The sequence below is a fragment of the Lutjanus erythropterus genome, chromosome 8, assembly GCF_056507025.1.
Source record: "Lutjanus erythropterus isolate fLutEry1 chromosome 8, fLutEry1.hap2, whole genome shotgun sequence".
NCBI lineage: Eukaryota > Metazoa > Chordata > Actinopteri > Lutjaniformes > Lutjanidae > Lutjanus > Lutjanus erythropterus.
In genome coordinates, this window is record NC_139324.1 from 22,523,534 (window position 1) to 22,544,295 (window position 20,762).

Consider the following 20,762-nt stretch of genomic DNA (forward strand, 5'->3'; position numbering starts at 1 on the left):
AAGCTCACTACTAATGATTTTCCTTTCCTTTATGATATTTATAACAACATTGTATCTTTTAATTTATTTATCTTATTCTGTTTTTATTGTTGTGTTTCTTTTATTCATTCATTGGTCTGTTTACATTACAGAGAAACAGAATTTATGAACATGTGTACTATTATCTGTGGTGCCCTTGGCTCTTACAAGTTATGTTGTAAGTATATTCATGATAAACTTGAAGACTGTTGATTAAAGTTGTAGGACCAGATAGGTATATTACTTCTTCCTACTCCTTTTCAGACATGTGATACTTATTCAGGTTGGTTATTGAGAATCTCTTGTAACTTGTAAATGTCTGCAGTTGATGGTCATTCTTGTTTTTGTTTTGTTTTTTACTGAGAAATCTTTTCTATTCCATGTTCTGTGGGCCAAGTTATGTGCCATGATGCCAATCAACCACTAGAGGGCATTTGGTGTCATTTACAAAACCTTTTTGCCTTCTGCTGGTGTTGAGAGCAGGTCAGACTTCTTGGTTTATGCTGACATACTTCAATGGCATTGCATTCTTTTGAAACAGTATTTGACCTGTTAGATCTAATTGTCTTTGGTTCAGCCAATAACTACTTGATGTTGTATTTCAGCCCAAGCTACAATCATTCTGTATTTGACCACAAGACTATAAAGTTAGGCCTCTGCTTACAGAAGAAATCACACCATCAATTGGACAAAAGCTCAGACTGGGCACCATAAAAAAGAAAACGATTAATCATCTTGAAAGCAGAAAGAAGAAAAGAAAGAAAAGAAAGAAAATTAGCAGAATCAAAGCAACAAACCAGTTGTTAAGTGAATCCAGCTTTCTATGAGCTGATATCTCTCTTTTAAAACCTTGTTGGTGATGTTCTTTGTATTAGATTTTTTTTACTGTCAGCCAGCACTAACCCAGTATTTCTCCTCTGGATATCAACAGGTTGAACCACTGGAATATCCTGGAGCTGAAAGGTGCTCTGTTATTTACTCACCTGGTGCAGGCACACGAGTGTGTAGAGAGCTTCTCCTGCTGCCACCGTCATCTCCGTGTTGTGTTTTTGCAGGACCAGCATGTCAAACACCAACTGGGGGCAGAGATGATGGGAGTGTGCAAAGAAAAAATATTATGAATTAAAAGTGTACATTCAAATTAGTTAATTTTGCAATAACATGGCTTCAAGAGCTCAGCAGCATGTGGCATCAACATATAATGCAATGTTCCACTTGCTGCCGCTCTGCTTCTTTTCTGGCTTTCTAAAAACCCTTTCATCAAGGAACAGTTCTACATTTTGTCAAATTACTTATTGGCTTTGGTTTTACTCAGAATGAGCTAGAGCTATTACTTATAATAAATATGAAGTTACAGCCAGATAGCTTAGCACAAATACTGGAAATAGGGGGAAACAGCTAGTTAGCTAGCTAATAGTAGTACATCACTTAGCTTCCTACACTGGCATTCCTGCTGCTAGTTCTCCAAACTGGGGGCATGTTGACCTCCAACTACTGTGGGTAATAAACTGACTATCAATAACTACCTTATACAATCCCACTTCAAATATTTCAAACCATGCTTTTAACCTTTTTTTTAAACTGTACAAAAACTGGAGAGTGAAACTATGATTTGCAGTTTTGAGGGGGTTTATGTGCTAGTGCACTATGAAACTTCTTTTATTGCTTTGTCTTTGCTAAACTGCTGTTTTTTCAGGGTAAAATGCAGCTTCCTCCCTCAGCCTGTCAGATTGCTTAAATCACTCTGAGCTCTCCTCCATGTAAATTAGTTTGTTCTACATTTTATCTCTAATATAAGTAATCAATCAAAGATGGAACTGCATTAAAAATCTTTGATTTATCTGTAGTGTGTTTTGTATGTATTGCTTTTGCCAAACATGGTTAATTGTGACGAAAATACAACTCAGCCAGGTGTGTGTTGTACCTTGAGGAAGTGACGGGTGGCGATGAAGAGGGGTGTGTCCTTCTCCTGGTTTTTCGCACACTGCTCTGCGAGAGGGGACAAAGCTTCCAAACACAGCTGGCTGATCTCTGAACTCATCCTGATCACAGACATTAAGGAACAGAAACTACACAACAATTAACTTTTTTTTCCTGTCTTCCACAGCTGCACCAGGCAAACTGGCAGCTCCAGATGGAATAAAGAGGCAGCAAAAAACGACAAATCTGAACACAGACGACCAGAAGTAAATTATCGTCTGTAATTATTACATTTATTACGTTTCTCTGCTGCAGCCACATTTTGAGATAGGCCTATTTAAAATACCGCTGCTGTCCGCAAACTTTTGGTTCACACAGCTGTAACTTCAGTGTGAAATAAGTTTATTTTTAAAGCAAACATCTCTACAAAATAGACTTGGCTAGGTTAATTTGATTCTCCGTGTATGTCAGATGTCTGAAGGAAAGTTGTGTGCTGGAACCAGCGATGGTGTAATAAATCCTTCTCAAAGTGTAGATCTATCTGTTTCAGATGCCAAATTGAACATGGTGATTTTGAAAGACTCCTAAGACAGGGCACGGTTTGAATAACCTATACTAGTGCCAATACAATACCCAAGTTTCAGTAACACCAAAAAAGACTTTCAGTGCCCTCCATTTAACAAAAGTATTGTGGCTCAATGATCAGTCATTACAGCTACTAAGCAAGAGCATCATTTGACCTGCATAATAACACATCAATACTGTACACGCGCGCACACACACACACACACACACACACACAGGCTGTGGGAGGATACGAGGTCATTCCCAGCTCCAGGGAGAACATGAGGCTTTTGAAGAGGTCTTCAGGCAGCTGTGGGATCTTTTCTGGAAAGATCTCACAGATGAAAGTGATCAGCTTGTAGTACTGGTTACACAGAGAGGGGAACTGGAAAAGAACGAGGACAAGATCAGCATGAGTCCACAGAACATGTCATCATAACAGATCCAGTTTGATGACAGACACTGAAAGGAAAAAAAGTCAAGTCTGGATTTGTAGATTCAACACTCAAACACATCCATGTTCTGTGGCTTTACCTTGAGCAGGTCCTGAGACATGAGCGGAAGAACAATGTTGACACCATAGAGAACCACATCTGCTGCTGAAACTGTCCGATTGGACGCCGGCGTTCCCTGGTCTTGGTTTCTAAACACCTCGTCTAAAAACACACAACAGTTTGACAAGATTTAACCTTAAGCATTTGAGACAGGCCATGCAGAAGTCTTATAGTGTAACTGGTTGTGGATTTCTCCTCTTAATTGATATTTAAAGACACAAACATCCAGCCAGCTCACCGGTGTCACTGAAGTCGATGAACTCTTTGGAGAGCAGGTTTGTGAGCAGCTCCATGATGAGCAGCAGGTCTTGGTACTGGTCCTCCTCAGCTGTGGCGTCACCTCGCTTCCTGCTCTGGTTGTTTTTAGAGTAGACCTGCAGCAGCGTCAGACATGCTTCATACAGCTTCATGGACTTAGTCTGGATGAGGAGAGAGGAGGTGTAGTGACAGTTAACATTAATTGCAGTAAAGTTGTCAAATGTCTAAAAGAATTTATACTTTTTCTAAACCATGTTTAGAACAATATAATATCTATTAATTCTAGTATTAAAAGTACTGAAGCTACAAAAGAAATCATCCAAGTGGTCATTCAAGACTTCAGTTCAGTCTTTATTGTCCTGCCTGAAATTTGGCTTGCAACAAAACCACAACATTCAATGACTTTTTCTGTACCAGAACTGTGTGCATGTTGTTAAAAAATGAGAATTTTTTTTTCCAAAAGGGGAATCGACTACTGTCTTTTTCTAATGCTAGTGTTGTATTAGCGTTTTCTATCATGCAGATTTTGTCCTTACAGGGTGGACCATCTGTTTCCTACCACAGTTCAACTGAAGGTGTGTTCACATCTAACTTGTTTGGCACAGTTACAACAGACCCTGGTGCATTTTCCCTTTTAGTGAAGTTTGTTTGAACTAGTGTGAAAGCTGTCAAATCAACCCTGGTGCAAACCCAACAATCAGACTGAGACCACTTGACAAGGTGGGACATGGTGCGGTTGTGGTGCAAAAGCAAAGAAACCAACACAGGATTTTATGATAGCAGGTATGTGATTTATCTGTTGATCGTGATTTTTTTTCCCAGGAAGCAATCTTTCAATTGATCAATATAAGCCATTTATATTTATGCAAATCATTTAGTAACCATAGTAACATGTATGCACGTCACTGCAACCGAAAATGCTTGTATCAGTGTACAAGCAGATAACAATTCTGTGACCTCATTACAGAAACTTTCTATGCTTGAAATCCAATCTTATCTCAGTTTAGGATGACATTTACATTTACAGTTCTAGATAGGATTTCTAATGTTAAGATAAGATACAATGTCTGAGAAAGGACAGGACACAGCCACGAGTTTAAGAATTACTTCTGCAATAGAAAGATATATTTCCTATCTTCAAAACTCACATTAAGATAGGACAAGCAGTCAGGAAATGTTTCTGTAATGAGGTCCTTGTTGAACAGATGTGGTGTCATTAATCTCAATCTTATTTAGCCTGATGAATGTTTGCTGATAAATACTAAAATATTAATGAAGATGAGAGACAAAAAGATGTCTGAATCACAACTACTGACAGAATGTCCCACAGGAAACAGAACATTTGGCTGAAACACCTTTCTCAGCATCTTTTGTCTTGTACATACAGTTATGTGTACAGTATCAGCTGCTCTGGAAGGTAGCAAATCATTACCTATAAAATACGTGCTTATATTATATTTGCAACTTAAAATGTTGATATCTTAAGGTAAAACAGTGCAAGTATATTTACGTGTCACTCACCTCTCCCAAGTAACAGATCTGCTTGTGAGCCACTTCCACAAAAACCTCAATGATGAGGTTGATCGTCTCAGGCGTGTTGCTGTAGACCTGAGCAACACAAACCAAAGTTAGTGATCAAATCTGATGAAAGATTCTGTAATCATCTAGATGAGAAACGTATACACATGGGCCAATGTTTTAAGGCCTCCTCAACTGTAAAGATTTTACTGAAGAATGGAAAGATTAGGATTGCTTCGAACAGTAAAGGGAATTTTGTTGGTTTGTCTTTTGTGTTAAAATCTATGTATCAAATCAGATCATGATTCAATTTAAATCTCACCTTACTATGTGCCATTTTGTCTCCATTGTACTTTACTTTGAGCTACATAGAAGCAACAACTTGCCCTTACCTCCATGAGGCCGATGCAGCTGGACAGGAAGTCCATGAGAAAAGAGAAGAGTGAGGCCACATTGTCGATCTGTGTCGCTTCTGCAATGCCGCACAGCGCCTCTAACGTTGCCACGATTTCCTGTTTGACAGCTTCCTCCTGGCTGATCTGAGCAAAATTCTCCTGGTTGATGAGGTTGAGGAAACGCTGCTGGAGAGGGTGAAGCACCTGTACGGAGACACGGATGGAGAAAAATAACCATTTAATTTGAGAATCTAAATGGACTCTTGCCTTGACAAGTGTAAGATGTGCTCAGGTGGAACAAACTGTGTATTAACTTTCAAGTTGTTCATGTCTCCAAACAATTTAAAGTGGCCTACCTTCACTCAGCTAATTAACACATTTAATGAGACATTTTAGAAAGGTAAAATGACTGTTTTTGCTGAAGAAGTTTGTGGCTTTGGAGAGAGATATTTTGCTTGGTGGTTTCCCATCAGAAAACGCTGTCTAATGGCAAGGTTGAACCATGAAAATATCTAAATATTGCATACACTTAAACTGACATTGATTTTTTTTTTAGGTGGGTAAAATACATTTTGCTGCTGAACCTGTCCACAGTAGTACATTACTCAGCTTCCTGCACAGGTACTCCTGCCGCTGCTCCAAACTCTACTGCAGGTAATATTATGCATAAGTATCCCATATAACTGCACCTCAAAAAATCCCAACTACCCCTTTAAACTGGGTTATCTGAACTCAGTTATGACATATTTATGGAAACAAATCTGAGTGACTTGAGTAAACGGGATAAAAGTGATTTCACAGTGCATGTGAGGAAAGGAGGAGGAATGTAGCAATGTAACAAAGGAGTGTTTGATCAGTTGTTGGGTCCGTCTCTCCTCTTCCTCCTCCGAGTTCAGACGAAGCAGCTGCAGGAGCCAACAGCTGCTGTCTCATTCGTCCACCCACCATAATTACTCTGGAGTCATTGTGGCTTTGCACCCCCATTTACTACTGTCAGCCTATTAAGACAAAGGCCTCAAGGATCATGAAAAGGATCATGTTATACACCCGGGAGAAAGACTCGACAGGGAATATTATCAACTACATCCATCACTCCTCCTCCTTGGATCTGACTGGAGCCCGCAGAGAGGACTGACCAGTTTTTATGCATTTTTAAAGTTGAGTTGAAATGAATATGCCTTTATAATCCCTGAAGATCACATCTTTGGTGTGTTTTTTATATACCATTTTGTGCACAATATGACCAGAGGGTCAATTATACTGTTGATTACTGATTAATTGCTTGCACGTAAGTGAAATCCAACCACAATCACAATTTCACTACGTCCAAACTGATGTCTTCAAATTTCTTTTTAGTCCAACCAACAATGCAGAACTCAAATATATTATTCCTAGAAATGATATAGATGTACATAAACTCTCATATTTGAAAAGCTGGAACCAGACAGAGGTTGAAATTTTTTCTTCTAAAAAATTGACTGATCTTCAAAATTGTTGATGACTTTTCTGGCAATCATCGATCTGATTCATCACCAAATCATTCTGGATCTTATTTTTTACTGTATACCGTTTCGTGCGCATTACCTCAGCCCAGTATTGCTGTTTGGTGTCAGAGTCCATATGTGCGAAGCCTCCCAGCACCAGAGCTTTCATCAGAGACCTCTGCACGGAGCTGGACAGCAGGTGGAGGGGAGGGCTGCGGCTGGCAAACTGCTTCGCTAGGTTCCACCAGCTCTCACACTGCACCACGATATTCGCCCTAAACGCACAGAACAGGGAGGCAAAGTGTCTGTTAGTCTGTGGATCTGATGTGACCCCAAGCAATCTGCAAATGTCTTGTTTTTGTCAGACCAACCATCCAAAACACAAAGATATTCAGTTTACAGTCCTGAAAGACCAGGGAAACAGGAAGATATTCACATTTAACCAGCTGGAACCAGCGAATTTCAGCTTTTTTGTTTCTTAAAAAAATAAAATAAATCAAAACAATTAATAAACTGATTATCAACATAGGTGTCAATTAAGTTTCTAGCAACTAACTGTTGCAGCCCTACTCCACAGTCCTCACCTCTCCCTCTTCTCTACGAGCGTCACCAGCAGCTCCACGGTGTCGTTTGCCAGCTCGGCCTCTGAGCTCCACACAGACAGGTTATTGATCACCTTTTCTAGAAGATATCCCACAATCCACTGGGCTCCCTCTGTGTCTGCACCAAATGCTGTGCTCAGGGGCATGCTGATCTGAGGAAAGACAGAAACAGAGATTACACAGTTGGAAAACAAACATTTGTTTTATTGCTATTATGAGCTATAAAGCTACAGAGGAACACTGGAGGAGCAGAGAGTCTGAAACCTGCTCATAGAGCTTCTCATCCACCAGCAGGTACGTCTTGGCCCAGCGTCTAAGGAACCACACGATGTCCTTTCCCATCTGTGGGCTTAGCAGCTCCGTCAGGCTTGCTCTTGTTGCCCGGGACTCAACCTCTGACGTCCGCAACACAGCTGAAAGCAACCTGTAATAGATGAATGTAAGTGAGAGTTAAGGGCTGAGTAACATTCACATATGAACCAATACAGTTCCTTTTTTGTACTTTACTCTTTCCATATTAACAAAAATGTAATTTCAGTTACAAAAAATATGTGCAAACATCTCAATTTCAACTTTGTTATTTGTTTAGAAAATATTTTGAACATAAAGGTCATGACAAGATAAAGAGCTCAGCAGAGACACAACAATATTTGGCCTCAACATCACCATATAAGCAAAAGTCACGACCCAAAGGACACACAGTTTATAGTTTCAGCATCGTGGCTGCAAGAGTCCACGTAATGTAAGTTTCATCATTGGCCCATATCTGCAAGGAGTCTGCACGGATTCTCTGATGGCAACCTAAAAACTGTACAGGCCACAAACAGGCAGACAATCCTCTGTTCGGACTGGTGGTCTCACCTCCTCCACCTAAGTGCTCAACGCAGGAGGCCCCAGGGCTGTGCGCTCCAGTTTACAATGTAAACCTGTGGCTGCAGTCCCCAACATGGAGAAAACTCTATTGTGAAGTTTGCAGACAACGCCACCATCATCGGTCAAATTTCAAACAATGTGTCTTGCAGAATGGTGCACAGAAAACAACATGCTGGTCAACGTCAGCAAAACCAGTGAGCTGATGGTTGGTTCTTGGAGAAAGGAGGCAAAGATGAACACCACTGTCTGTGGAGCTGAGATGGAGCAGGCGAATGGTTTTAGGATTCTGGGAATCAAAATCACAGAAAACCTGTCATGATATCACAAGTCTCTACCTGGTAAAGAAGGCTCGGAAACAGCTGCATTTCTTAGAGCAACTTAAGGTGGCAAAAGGTTAATTGTTAACTGCTACAGAGGACCAATACAAAGCATCCTCACTGGAAACATTACAAACTGGCATCATGACATGTGCAGAGCCCAGTACAGAAGACTTTACAGCGGATCATTAAAGCTACACAGATCATCATTGGTAGCCATCTACTGAAGATCACTGATATTAGGGAGAGAAGGTTCCTGCACAGAGTCCAGAGGACACTAAAAGACAAGACCCAGCCTGGTCAGAGATTGTTTATCCTACTGTCATCAGGCAGGAGATACACAAGTGTCTGCTGCGCTACCACCAAACTGAGGAGCAGTTTCTTTTTACAGTTGCTTCTTTTCATTCAAACTTTCTTCACAAACAAAAGTATTAGCAGCATTTTTGGTTGGTTTGCACTAGGGCTGCACAATCAATGGCAATATTATTGAAATCGCTGTATGCTCAAGTGCAATATCCAGATCACAAGACTAGAACCAAATCACAATTTTTTTAAACAGGAAAAATGTGTGAGAAACATTATGAGCATTACAATAAGGTACTGTAGTACTGCAGTCAAAATAATTGCAATATGACTTTTTTTCCCACATCCTACAGCCCTACTTTGCACCATTCGAACTAAAATATAAATAAATAGCATAAATGCACTTGGAGGTTCTGTTTTTGTCTTCATTGAGTTTAAAATAACTCACACAGCTGACATGAAGACAGCACTCCTGACTGGTCTCATTCAGTTTCTAGCTGCTCTTCACGTGATACACACTGTTCATCTGTTTTGCTTGTGTATCTCTCATTATGACATGTCCCTCAAATTTTAGTTCAGCATTTAATTGATAGTTTAGTCAAATGGATGGCATTGGATTATCAATCTAATCTAGTTTTATAGACATGTTGTTTGTACTATCATGTGATTGTGATCTTGCTTAAATACAAAAAAAAAATTCAAATCTAAACTCAATTGTGTGGGCAGACTTTGGTCAGCTAACATCAGAACAGACCAGAAAGACTTAATTAGATCTGCACTGCAAGGATGAGACACTTGTGCAGACGTGTAATTAATAAGACAGTTACATTTATTGTCACAAAGGGAAATGTGATAGTTAAATGTGATATTGATTTCAGGTCAAACCACCCACCCTGAAAACAAAATGATCAGACCTTAGTAGGTAGTTATCTTGATGCCCTTTGTGTGTGTATGTGGACTTGGATTTGAGAAGCCAACACGCTCCCACACAGTATATAAAGGACAGAGAGACAAAGGGCTTAAAGCAGCTTATGGGTCCGCCCCCCCCTCAGTCGAGGACAGAGCGCAGTTTCACATTGTTTGCAGAAAACAAAACCACGTTGACATTTACGGGGCCGGGGTCGTCCGCTCACTGTTAGGAAACCTGATGCCATCGGCCACTCATCTCTGCAATCCTCTGTCATTGCTGTCACCCTCCTCTCTCTCTCTCTCACACACACACACACACACACACACACACACACCTCTACATAATGAACAATCTAGAAAACACAGGGGCTAAATGACCTTCAACAAACAATGTCGCCGGCTGCTGTGACTATTGTCGTCACTGTGATTATCTGCACACACACGCACACACATGCCTGCATACACACACACATACACACACACACACACAGATGAGCATCCAGTCCGACTGCCAGCAGCCCTGAAGTGTACAAGGTTTATAACACCACAGTCACATACTGTCAAGCTGCACAAGTAATTGTTGAAAAATAAATCCCGGCATCTGATAACAGCAACTATACGTGCTTTGCATCCCCCGAGTCATTTCATTATATGCTGGTGTATTTTTAGAGCCATCATTTTGTACTAATGTTCAACAACCACACAGGGAGAAACCCATTGTGCAACACCCATTATGTGTTGACAATTTCCAATCCCACAGTAGCAGAAACAGACTAGAATGCAATGCAGCAACAAGAGAGGTAGTTTTTTAAATTAGGTGCGACAATCATGAACACACATTTCGGCTCTAAGAGAAAGCGCTGGCTGGAAATTTGTTTTGAAAGTTAGAAATCTCAGCTCTTGGGGAAATAATCGTTCAGTATTTTTCATTGATCAATAATTCCTTTGACTGTCCTGCAGATACAGTATTGTCACTTGGAGCTGTGATAATGTAAAGGTTTTTCAACAGCAACAGAAAACGCCATGTCATTTTCAGCGCTGATACCTGAAAATTAGCTCAGCAACAGGAATGATGGCTCTCTGGTCTTTTCCTTGTTCATCATCATTATAATAGTGGACAGTTGCTGGGTGTCTGCTGGACTGTAGGGCAGCGACTAGTAATTATTTTCATTACTGATTTATTGATTGATCTTCTGGTTATTTTTTGATTAACTGATTCTATAAAATTTCAGAACATAGCAAGGTTGTCAAAAGTGTTGATACTTCAATACTTTTCTGTTTTATGGTTGACTTTTTTCTCTTTTTGCTGTAGGTATCAAGTATAATTTCTTGTTCCTACAGTTGGATGTTTGAGATACAAAATTTGAAATGGTAATACTAATCTTCAGGGAATTTTAGAGCAATTTATCATGGAACCGATTATCGTTCCATTTGTATATGACTTGATATGTGTCTGGAGAAGACCTTTAAATATCACTGGCGCTGCAAATATAAAAAACGTATTTATTTTGGGGTGCACTTTTTGGTGTTTGCCATCTATTTTTTATGTTAAAAAGTGGTCGACACTAATGGCAACCAAAGGACAAGAGTTGGTTGCCAGTTTCTCTAAAAGGTCATCAATGGCAAACTGGCAACCATTACCGTCGAGCTGTGCCTTTTATTTTTGGTCCATATGAGGGCAGACTGTCTTTTATGGGTTGGAGACTAAGGATCAGGAGTCTGAAAGACACACCTCCCTGTGTCTCATCCTTAGACACTTTATGTGAAAACAAGCCTGTATTACAGCAGTGACAGTTTTACTATCCATGTTTTATCATGCATGCTTGAGGGAGTACAAGTTTGTCATCCAGAGTCAAATTCATTGCAAGTTGGCCTCCAACCACGTTAAACTTAAACCACAGTGAGAGGGTCTTTGTTTCTGTGTTTTACTGGCTGCACCTTCTGATGGTGTTTGAGTGTGAATGTGAAGGAACGAACCCCACCTTTAGCTTTATAGCACAATAACTGTGACAACACCTAGAAGTCCAACTAGGCTTGGACAGTGAGGAAGTCTATTCTGGGTGAGTTTTTACGGGGGTCTGGCTAGTAAAGTGAGATGGACTGCCAGAACATTCAAGGACTACTGGACACAAAGACATGTCATCTCTTCCAGTACACCAACGTGACTGACAGCAGTTTGTCAGGTGCTTGAGTCAGCCTCATTGTGGAGTATAAAACCGGTGCTGCATAGCGTTTTTCACTGATGTCTTGCTCAACATTCCTTCCGTCACACAAATTCAAACCTGAGACCTTCACAGTTCACCCACAGTCTTATGAGGACGACAGAAAAGCAGCCACTGTATGTCAGAGCAAGTGAGGCTCAAATTCTTCTTTCACCCCACCTACACATATTTTCTTAAGTTAGTTTGGAGATTCAAGCTCTTGACCTTCCAGTTCTTAAAGCCGGATAACAGTTAAGTGTTAGGTCTGACAACTTTTCAGAAGCCTCAGTCCCTCAGAAGCCTTCAAACACAACAACGGATAAACAAATTGCTCAGAAGCTCAGGAACGCTTGGTAAACAGAAAAATCACTTAACAGCCAGAGAAGCAAATTGGAGTGACAAACATCTCAAAGAATCCGCAGTTACAAAACACTTTTTTGTACAAAGCAGAAACTTCAAAGTTCCTCATACTCGTACTCATACTCACACATAAAGAAAAGACCTGCAGGTATAGTTTGGATTATTTGAAGAGGGGCTATATTTTTTGTTTGAGTCTAGCTGAGTGAGAGAAAGTGATATTTGGCTTATATAACAGTGGTTTCCCACTGGAAAAGACTGACTGATGTCAAAGTAACAGTACATTACTTGGCTTTCATGCTGGCATTCCTCACTGCAACCCCCAAACTGGGGGTATGTCACCTAGGGCTGCACAACTAATCGAAATTTTAGCAGAATTGCAATATGGCCTTCTGCAATTTTCAAATAGCATGAAGTTCAGTATTTGTTTCAGGTAAAATGTGTGTCAAACATGTTTTTCAATCAAAATAAGAATAGTAAGGTAAAAATCATCATTACATCTTATATCACAAATCATATTGTAACTGCAATATCAGTCAAAATAATTGCAATTAGATATCTTTTCAAAATTGTACAGCCCTTATTTCAACTGCTATCCACTGTAAATAATACACTGACTATGGATAGGGACCTCATACAACCCCTTTTCAAATCCAAACTTTCCTTTTATCCTCAGTTCCAGGAAATTGGACACTAAAAGAGGAAGAAATTTGGGGTTTCTATATGACACTAAATATCTGCAAATCAATTTGCTTCCAATGAAAATGTGGACGAGCTTATATTTACTTTATATTTGAATGTCTCTACTTTCTGATGTATCTGTTTTTTTGGCAATCCAGCCAAATTCGCTAGCATTTCTCAGGACATCTTAGAAATTTAGCACTGGATTCCTAGGCAGGCATTCTTATTTTTCATCAGCATCTTAACCATGGTCCAAGTCATGTGAGTGCTTTACAAAATAACTAATTCACAACATCTTATGAACCTTTAACAAAACACAAACGGTACCTGATGACTGAGTCTGTGCGGTTGCAGCCTGGTATGGACGAGGCCTTCTCCCCTGGTGACCCTAAGATCTGCAGCGTTGTGTTGATGTCCACCTCCGTCGAGTGTTTGATGGAGAACTCCATCACCTCTGAAGGGATTAGCGGGGTTTCACCCTGAGGGTCGTCGGCTAGTAAATACCCTGGAGAATGGACAGACAGGAGATGACATTTTACAGCCTGTTCACTTTGTTGATTTTAGGTTTTTACAAATTAAACAAAACAAAACTAATTTTTGAACATTTGCCTGTTTCGTCTATGATAGCAAATGGAATATCTTTGGGTTTTTGACTGTTTGTATGTCAACCCTGGAAAATTATGATGGACATTTTGCACTATGTTCAGGCATTTTTTGTATCAGAAATCTGAGAACAGGTGTGACTCAACAACTTCACACTTCTCAGTGGTAGTAGTCTGTTTTGAACTGTACATGTGCAAATTTTGGGGTTTTGTTGTATTCCACAACATAACCCCAAATGGGGCTGAACAGTTTATTGAAATATGATCAAAACTGCAATATGGTCAAGTGCAATATCCAATTGCAGGAGCTGCAGTTGAAATGCAGGTAAAATGTGTCACAACATACCATTCACAATTCGCTATATCTGTCAAAATAATCACAATATGATTTTTCTTCCATATTGCTCAGCTGTAAACCCAACATGAAAACAACAACAACAACAACAAAAAATACAGACTTCATCTTTAAAAGGCAGTTCCTATTGGCAGTTAGGCCCACCCAGCCTAACTGGTAAGTTAATGGTGAAGAATCTGCAAAACAACCTTTTACGTCTGTAACAATGCTGATTCATTCATTAACACAAACCCACAGATCCGGGTGGAGCTCTGTGACTCTGTCTTGTTCACAAATAAAGTCAGTTAAGTGGAAAACACTGAACTGGAAAAGTCATTTATGAACACTATAAAACAGCCATATTCTAGCATATTAAACGTCACTCAGCTTTCCATTAACTGTTCTAAAGTGCCTTCAGTACTTCAGTGTGCATTTATTTTTAAACCATGAGAAGCCTTTGTGGAAACTGAACTCCACAACATTGATTTTAGAATATTTAACAGGAAAACTAAGTGTGAAGGTAATAAAGCATTTATCAAAATAACTTAAAGTTAAACACAGTATAACTACAACCATTCTGCCCCACTCCCCAAACAGATATTTTCATTATTGAATAATATATCATTTTCTAGATTTTTTGATCCATAAAATGTCAGAGGATTGTGAGAAATGTTGATCACTGCTCCCCAAAGCTCAAGGTGATGTCCCAAACATAAAGATATTCAGTTTACTGTCACAGAAGACTAAAGAAAACAGAGAATATTAACATCTGAGAAGCTGATGTCAAAGAATTTGGACATTTTTTCTCAAACAATTAATCAATTATTAAAATAGTTGGCAATAAATATAATAGCTGAGAACTAACTGATTAATCCACTAATTGTTGCAGCTCTAATAGATATAAATGTAAAAGTTTAGACCCCGATATACTTGACTGTATTCTTGTGCATGTATGCGTGTTTGTAATCAGTATTTTTTTTTAAATACTGTACTCTTTTACACAGTGAGACGCAGGGTAATAAATGTCACATCTAATCTATGTAGCGTGTGTGAACAAATCCATACTAATGAACAATAAAATCCTGAGAATGCAGACAGGAGTCCAATCCGAAACAGTGAAATGCAAAGGGAAAATCAGCAGGAAAACAACTACATCTTCCTCAAAAATGAATGGTTCATGTGCTGAATGAGTCCCAATTCTTGTGTACCAAACCCAAATCCCAAAATGCAGCTGACCTGAGACCAGTATGAGCCAGTGGATGTCCTCATAGAGGTCGTCCAGAACTTTGCGGTCCACTGATCCGGGGTCTGATGAGGCCATTAGGTGCTGCTGGGTCCTCTGGAGTTGACCATGCAGCCGTGTCACTCGGTCTTCCAACAGGCTGCAGGATGAAGACACAACACCAAAGTTGACATGGGAAACAGTTTCTGCAACCTTTGAACTACAACAGCCAAAGATCACACTAAATCTCCAATGAATCTGAGTTTGTAATATTTTGGAAAACAGTGATTTTTCCATGTGTTTACAAATGATGTTGAAATTACACAACTTGAACAGTACAACAATATACAGGTGCTCAAGTGTTTACCTTGTGAGCAGGGGGATACAGTGGTCGGCTGCCACACGTCCCAGCATGCCAATGCTGGACAGCTGGTCAGAGAACAGCTCTCTGTCGTCTTCCTGCAGCTCGTTGATCTCTTCCTCGTCATGAGACGTTATGCCGTTCACTGACTGAGGTGTGGGACGGTGAGCGAGAAGAAAGAGTGAAAGAAAAAGTATGTTAACATGTCAGGAGGAGGGTAGAGAGTGATCATGGCTGTGTTTAAATTAATGCTCTTATGTTGTTGTAATAATAGAGCAGAGTTCTTTATGTCTATCCTTAAACACAGTTTCCAAATCCTTAGCGTGCTTACACACTGGCTCTGCTTTCCTCAGCAAAATAAACTGTTTATCATTGATGACAGGTGAACATAGTTCAATCTTTCATGGTTTGATCATCATCATTTCAAGGACTAGAACTAGACAAGAACATTTTCAACAAAAATCTAGATTTTTTTTTCATGCCTTCATAACTAGTCAATTAGACTTGCTCTCTTCCTTCAGCTCATCCAAAACCAGGATCTTGACTCGGGCGAGGAAACACGATCACATTTCACTGATCCCGGCTTCTTTACACTGGTTATTTGTTACTGGTTATTACTTAGAAAGCCTTGAGAGGCCTCAGCCCCAGGTTATTTATCAGTTATTTTATAACATTTTGTTTTAACATATTCTATTTTATTTAATCTCATGTTGTTTTATTTTATTTAATTATTATGAAATTAGTGCATGAGGAAAAGGTAGAGTCTCACCAAGTTCCGGGTGCCATCAGGAGCAGCCAAGTGACACTGGATGTATGAGTTGAAAACCTGGATTGCCGGCTGGACGAAGCAGCCGCGAGGAAAATGCTCCTCGTCTTGGACGAGCGTCAACCATGACTCCAGCAGCTTATCATAGGCTTCCATGTAAACCATGTCGTCTTTATCCAGCTGAATAAAGAAAGACAGAGCAATTTATTCCTGATCAGGACGGCAGGCCTTCAAAACAATTTGTTTTGTTGTGTACCATGAATGTGATGTCTATATTGTTTGTTGTCTGTAAAAGTCGATAAGGCTGCAAATGGGTTTTCTCACTGGGAATTAATAAAGCTGCCTAATCTTTTGGTTCTTTTACAGTCTTAAAGACACACCCGTTTGTAAGACTTTCTGGGGTGCAACAACTTTTCAGATGATGACCAAAGGAGACTAAATATGGTCTTAGATTTTGGATATCGTTATATTGTGATATGGCACAACCTGGTTTTAAAGAGTTCATTACAGGAAAGGGATGTAATTTTCTGAATTTATCAGACTGTTTTTGCTGTTCTATTATTTGCCCTTACCCACATTATTAATAATTATTGATCAAAAAACTATTTTTTTGTGAAAGGACCAATAGTCTGCCCCTCAATTCTATTGCAGTATCAATAAATATCAATAGAGTTACATGGTAAAAATACTGTAATATTAGATTGTTTTGTCAGTCCTAATTTAAGGGTAATTCTCCAGCCGAAAGAGGTGAAGAAACATTGATTTGCAATAATTCCATATATGATTAGAATGCAAAGATGTTTCGTTTTAGACTATGTTAAATATGAATCCATAAATGTGACAAATGTTGTATTTTTCCACATATTACAGTATTTCACGCAAATCACATCTCAGGGCGTGTGATCCAGTTTCAAAAAACATTAAATAAAACACCTCAAGACATACCTTAAGATAAGTCACGATGTGACTGAATTCAATGAAGATGATTTGAGTTTGAGAGGCTGCTGAAGGTGTCATTACTCACCACCTCCTCTAGGGCAGCACTGCGTCCAAACGAGCAGGTGAGCAGCGTGAGGCAGTTGATGAAGGAGGTGAAGAGGTCGCTAGGCAGTGCTGTTAAAGTACTTCGAGGGAACATGGTGATCAAATTGGAGATAATATTTGAGATGCCCACTGCCTCTGAGTCCTCGATCTCAATCCTGGGAACACAGATTAAAAAAAACATGATCTAAAGATCTGATTGAATCCTGATCCTTATATAATCTAACAAAGCTCCAAATACTTTATGTAGTAGAGCTGTTAATAAAATGACTAAAATGACAGAAACAAGGTGAGAAATTAACACCTATCAAATGAAAACTCAATACAGTGCAGTGTCGGAAGCTTGCACGCAGTGCATCCTGGTAAATGTAGGAACTGCCTGCAGAGCTCTGCAAGCAGTTGACTACATTTACCATCATCACACTGACTGGACATCCACATGAAAACTGAAATGAATGAAAAACTTCCCTTTCAGAAACTCCCATATGCTTCTTTCCCATTTTTGGTTCAAACTCTTATTTTGGAGTGAGGAAGGACAGTTTCCACTCTCCAGGGTGAGGCTGAGGCTAAACTGGGGTCGCTTTCCAGTTTACCGACTGGTGACAGAGGTTTGGAAACAGTCATGAAAACTGATCCTTAACCAAAACTCGTGGGCAACTTGACCCCTGAGCAGTTTTCCACAGCTGCATCTGAGGTTATTTTTATGGTATTTCTGCCTCATAGGCCAGTACACAGAGTGCAAGATGACAGACCTCTTGTTTTAAAGAGACTTTTATGATCAGATCATACCATGAAGCATGAAGTGACGGGTCTGGACACGCTATGAATCATGTTGCTGTCAAATTTTAAACCAAACCTAATATAAAAGTGGCTTGTAATCTGAATTCTACAACATCTGAAGAAATCTAACCACAGCACATGTACAATCAATGTGAAATTAAGGATCACGAGAACCACTAAATCAGCCAATTCAAGGCTCAAAGTGAACAAACAGCCTTCAATCAGGTGTCAAACATTGTTTAACAAGTCCAAGTGTCTACAGCTATGCTGGTGGCTCTGTGCTTATTGACAAAATTGTGATTAGAAGTAAATCCTGGCGTCAGCATGTTAACATTCTCATGACATGTTGACGTAATGTTTGCTATGTTTGCTATGTTTTAATTTAGTGTGCTAGCATGCTAACATTGGCAAATTATCACAAAACACAAGATACTTCTGGCTGGGCCTGATGAAAATGTCATTATTTTGCAGGTATCTGATCATAAAATGAACTGAAATTTGGATCAAAGTCAGCAGACTTCACCCTCTGGAGTCCATGAATGTCTACACAAAGTTTAATGGGAATCCATCCAATTGTTGTTGAGATTTTCTGTCTGACTGACCCGCCAACCAATATTATCATCCATTCAGCCTTGCTATTAGAGTAGCTGAAAAAGTCTAAAATGTTATAATAAAGCATGTGAGATTTCTTGTTTTAACATGCCATAAAATGTATTAAGAGATTTCAAACTTAACTGTCTGACAAAGTTCCATTCATTTCTCAAAGAAATCTCATTCTGAACAATTCCTCTGTATTTGAAACATGCTAAGCGATCTGAATTTTGCAAAAAAAAAACAAATCAACAAAGGACTGTTTTACACCACATGACACAACTGTGAGTAGTCAGATGGGACAGAAATGAAAACAAATGTCAAAATTCAATGTGTGAGAGAGATGTGTGAAGAACAAAGTGGGGGAAAAGCTCCAGATGGGCAATAAAAACAGATCAAAACAAGTCAGAATCAAGGAAACCAGGCTGGAGGGCTTGGGATTTGTCCAAAAATGTGAGAGGAACTTTCCAATTCCAAATATTCTTTACAAGCATTGTGTCTACATAGTATATAGCAGTGTTGCACAGAGATTCCACAAATTACTTCTTTTTTTTTTGGTTCCACAATTACATGAAACACTGTGAAGACACTGCTAGCCCAAATCTTTTTTGGCATATCCAGATTGCACCCAGACTGATTTTACCAAGACTGAACAAGGGGAAAAAAAACAAACAAACATTTTTGCAAATCTGATCCAAGCCACATTTGGAGGTGGCTTGAAATGCCATTCCAAATGTTTTTCTGCAGATGTGTCTCAGTCCCGACGCTCAAATCAGATTTCTAAGTGTCTTTTGCAACACTCATGACGTGATTATTTTAATTGTCAATTAATCTGTCAATTATTTTTTTGATTATTTGATGCAAAGTTGTTTTGTCCGTAAAATGGTAAAAAATATTGATCAGTGTTTCCCAAAGCCCAAGATGACGTCCTCAAATGTATTGTTTTGTCCACAATTCAAAGATATTCAGTAAAGAGGAGTAGAGAAACCATAAATTATTCACATTTAAAAGGGTGTAGTCAGAGAATTAATTTTTTCTTTAAAAACATTACTCAAACCCATTAATCGATTATCAAAATAGTTGCTGATTGATTGAGTTGCTAACAACTAATCATTTAATTGTTGAAGCTCCGAACAGAGCAGTTGATCATTGCAATGCATGCCAGCCTCCTGTTTTAGTTTGATGCAACAAGAACCACAATGTCAGAAACAGCGTAACAGTTTGGAGGGCAAGGTGATCAAATGCAATCAGATTGGGTGGTGCAGGTTGGTGATGTCTGGACACACAAATCCAATCTGATCACTTAAAATTAACAGTCTGAGTCTGTGTTAAATATCTGATTTTCCTGCAGTCTGAACAAAGTTTTTCTGACCACGAACATGTTTTTTGGATTTCTGTACTAATGAGCTAAAAATCGGTGTGTTTGATGTTACAATAAGTATCACAACACTCTCTATATGAATCAGTACATTAGAATACTGCACAGTTTTAGGCAAACTGTTATAATATGAAGAACACACCATACCATGCACACCATATAAATCAAATCTGAGTTAAAAGTTTACTTTTTTAATGCAATCACAACAGTGATGACAGATAACAACACCACTATCTAGCAGTCAGAGGTTTAAACACAACACAAAATGAACCACTGCCACAAATCTTTTCACATATCGCAACATCCTAATACTGTTTTTCTGAGAATCAAGACAGTATCACAAAACATGTCAAAACATATTTCATTACACCTCTAATATGATGCATATATTGCATGTCTGCCTCAAGAGCTTTTCCAGGGGTTTCTACATTTCTGTTTGGTCAATAAAATTCTGAATATGTCATCTTACAGACACTAAAAGGAAAATCCCCTCTATAAAGCCTAACACTGCCCCTGAGGTTTTCTGTATATTTATGTCTTTTTTTGTTGCCTGTGCTGCACCAAAATAGTAAAACTCTTGATTGTGAATTTGTGTTTGAACTGACACACCTCTCTACAGTCAGAGAGGAACATTGTGTGAGAGGCCTCGCTAACCCCTATCAGATGGAGTTAAATTGCGAGCAGAACTGTTCAATCATTGTAGATCGGCCATCCCTCTCCGCATGGTTTTCCG

General features: G+C 39.2%; 1 protein-coding gene across 1 annotated transcript in view; it reads right to left on the bottom strand.

The window, feature by feature from the left end:
* Nucleotides 1–20,762, bottom strand: part of xpo4 (exportin 4) — a 66,363-nt gene that overhangs the window by 2,226 nt on the left and 43,375 nt on the right. Inside the window, exons 9-23 of the mRNA XM_084724932.1 lie at nt 17,264–17,438; nt 16,243–16,419; nt 15,480–15,622; nt 15,127–15,272; nt 13,282–13,459; nt 7,578–7,737; nt 7,296–7,465; nt 6,812–6,986; nt 5,225–5,431; nt 4,836–4,922; nt 3,295–3,475; nt 3,037–3,158; nt 2,757–2,887; nt 1,943–2,060; nt 1,002–1,094 (exon numbers count right to left, since the gene is read on the bottom strand). Coding sequence (XP_084581058.1) covers nt 1,002–1,094; nt 1,943–2,060; nt 2,757–2,887; nt 3,037–3,158; nt 3,295–3,475; nt 4,836–4,922; nt 5,225–5,431; nt 6,812–6,986; nt 7,296–7,465; nt 7,578–7,737; nt 13,282–13,459; nt 15,127–15,272; nt 15,480–15,622; nt 16,243–16,419; nt 17,264–17,438 — 2,263 coding nt within the window. The remainder of the gene's footprint in view (nt 1–1,001; nt 1,095–1,942; nt 2,061–2,756; nt 2,888–3,036; nt 3,159–3,294; nt 3,476–4,835; nt 4,923–5,224; nt 5,432–6,811; nt 6,987–7,295; nt 7,466–7,577; nt 7,738–13,281; nt 13,460–15,126; nt 15,273–15,479; nt 15,623–16,242; nt 16,420–17,263; nt 17,439–20,762) is intronic.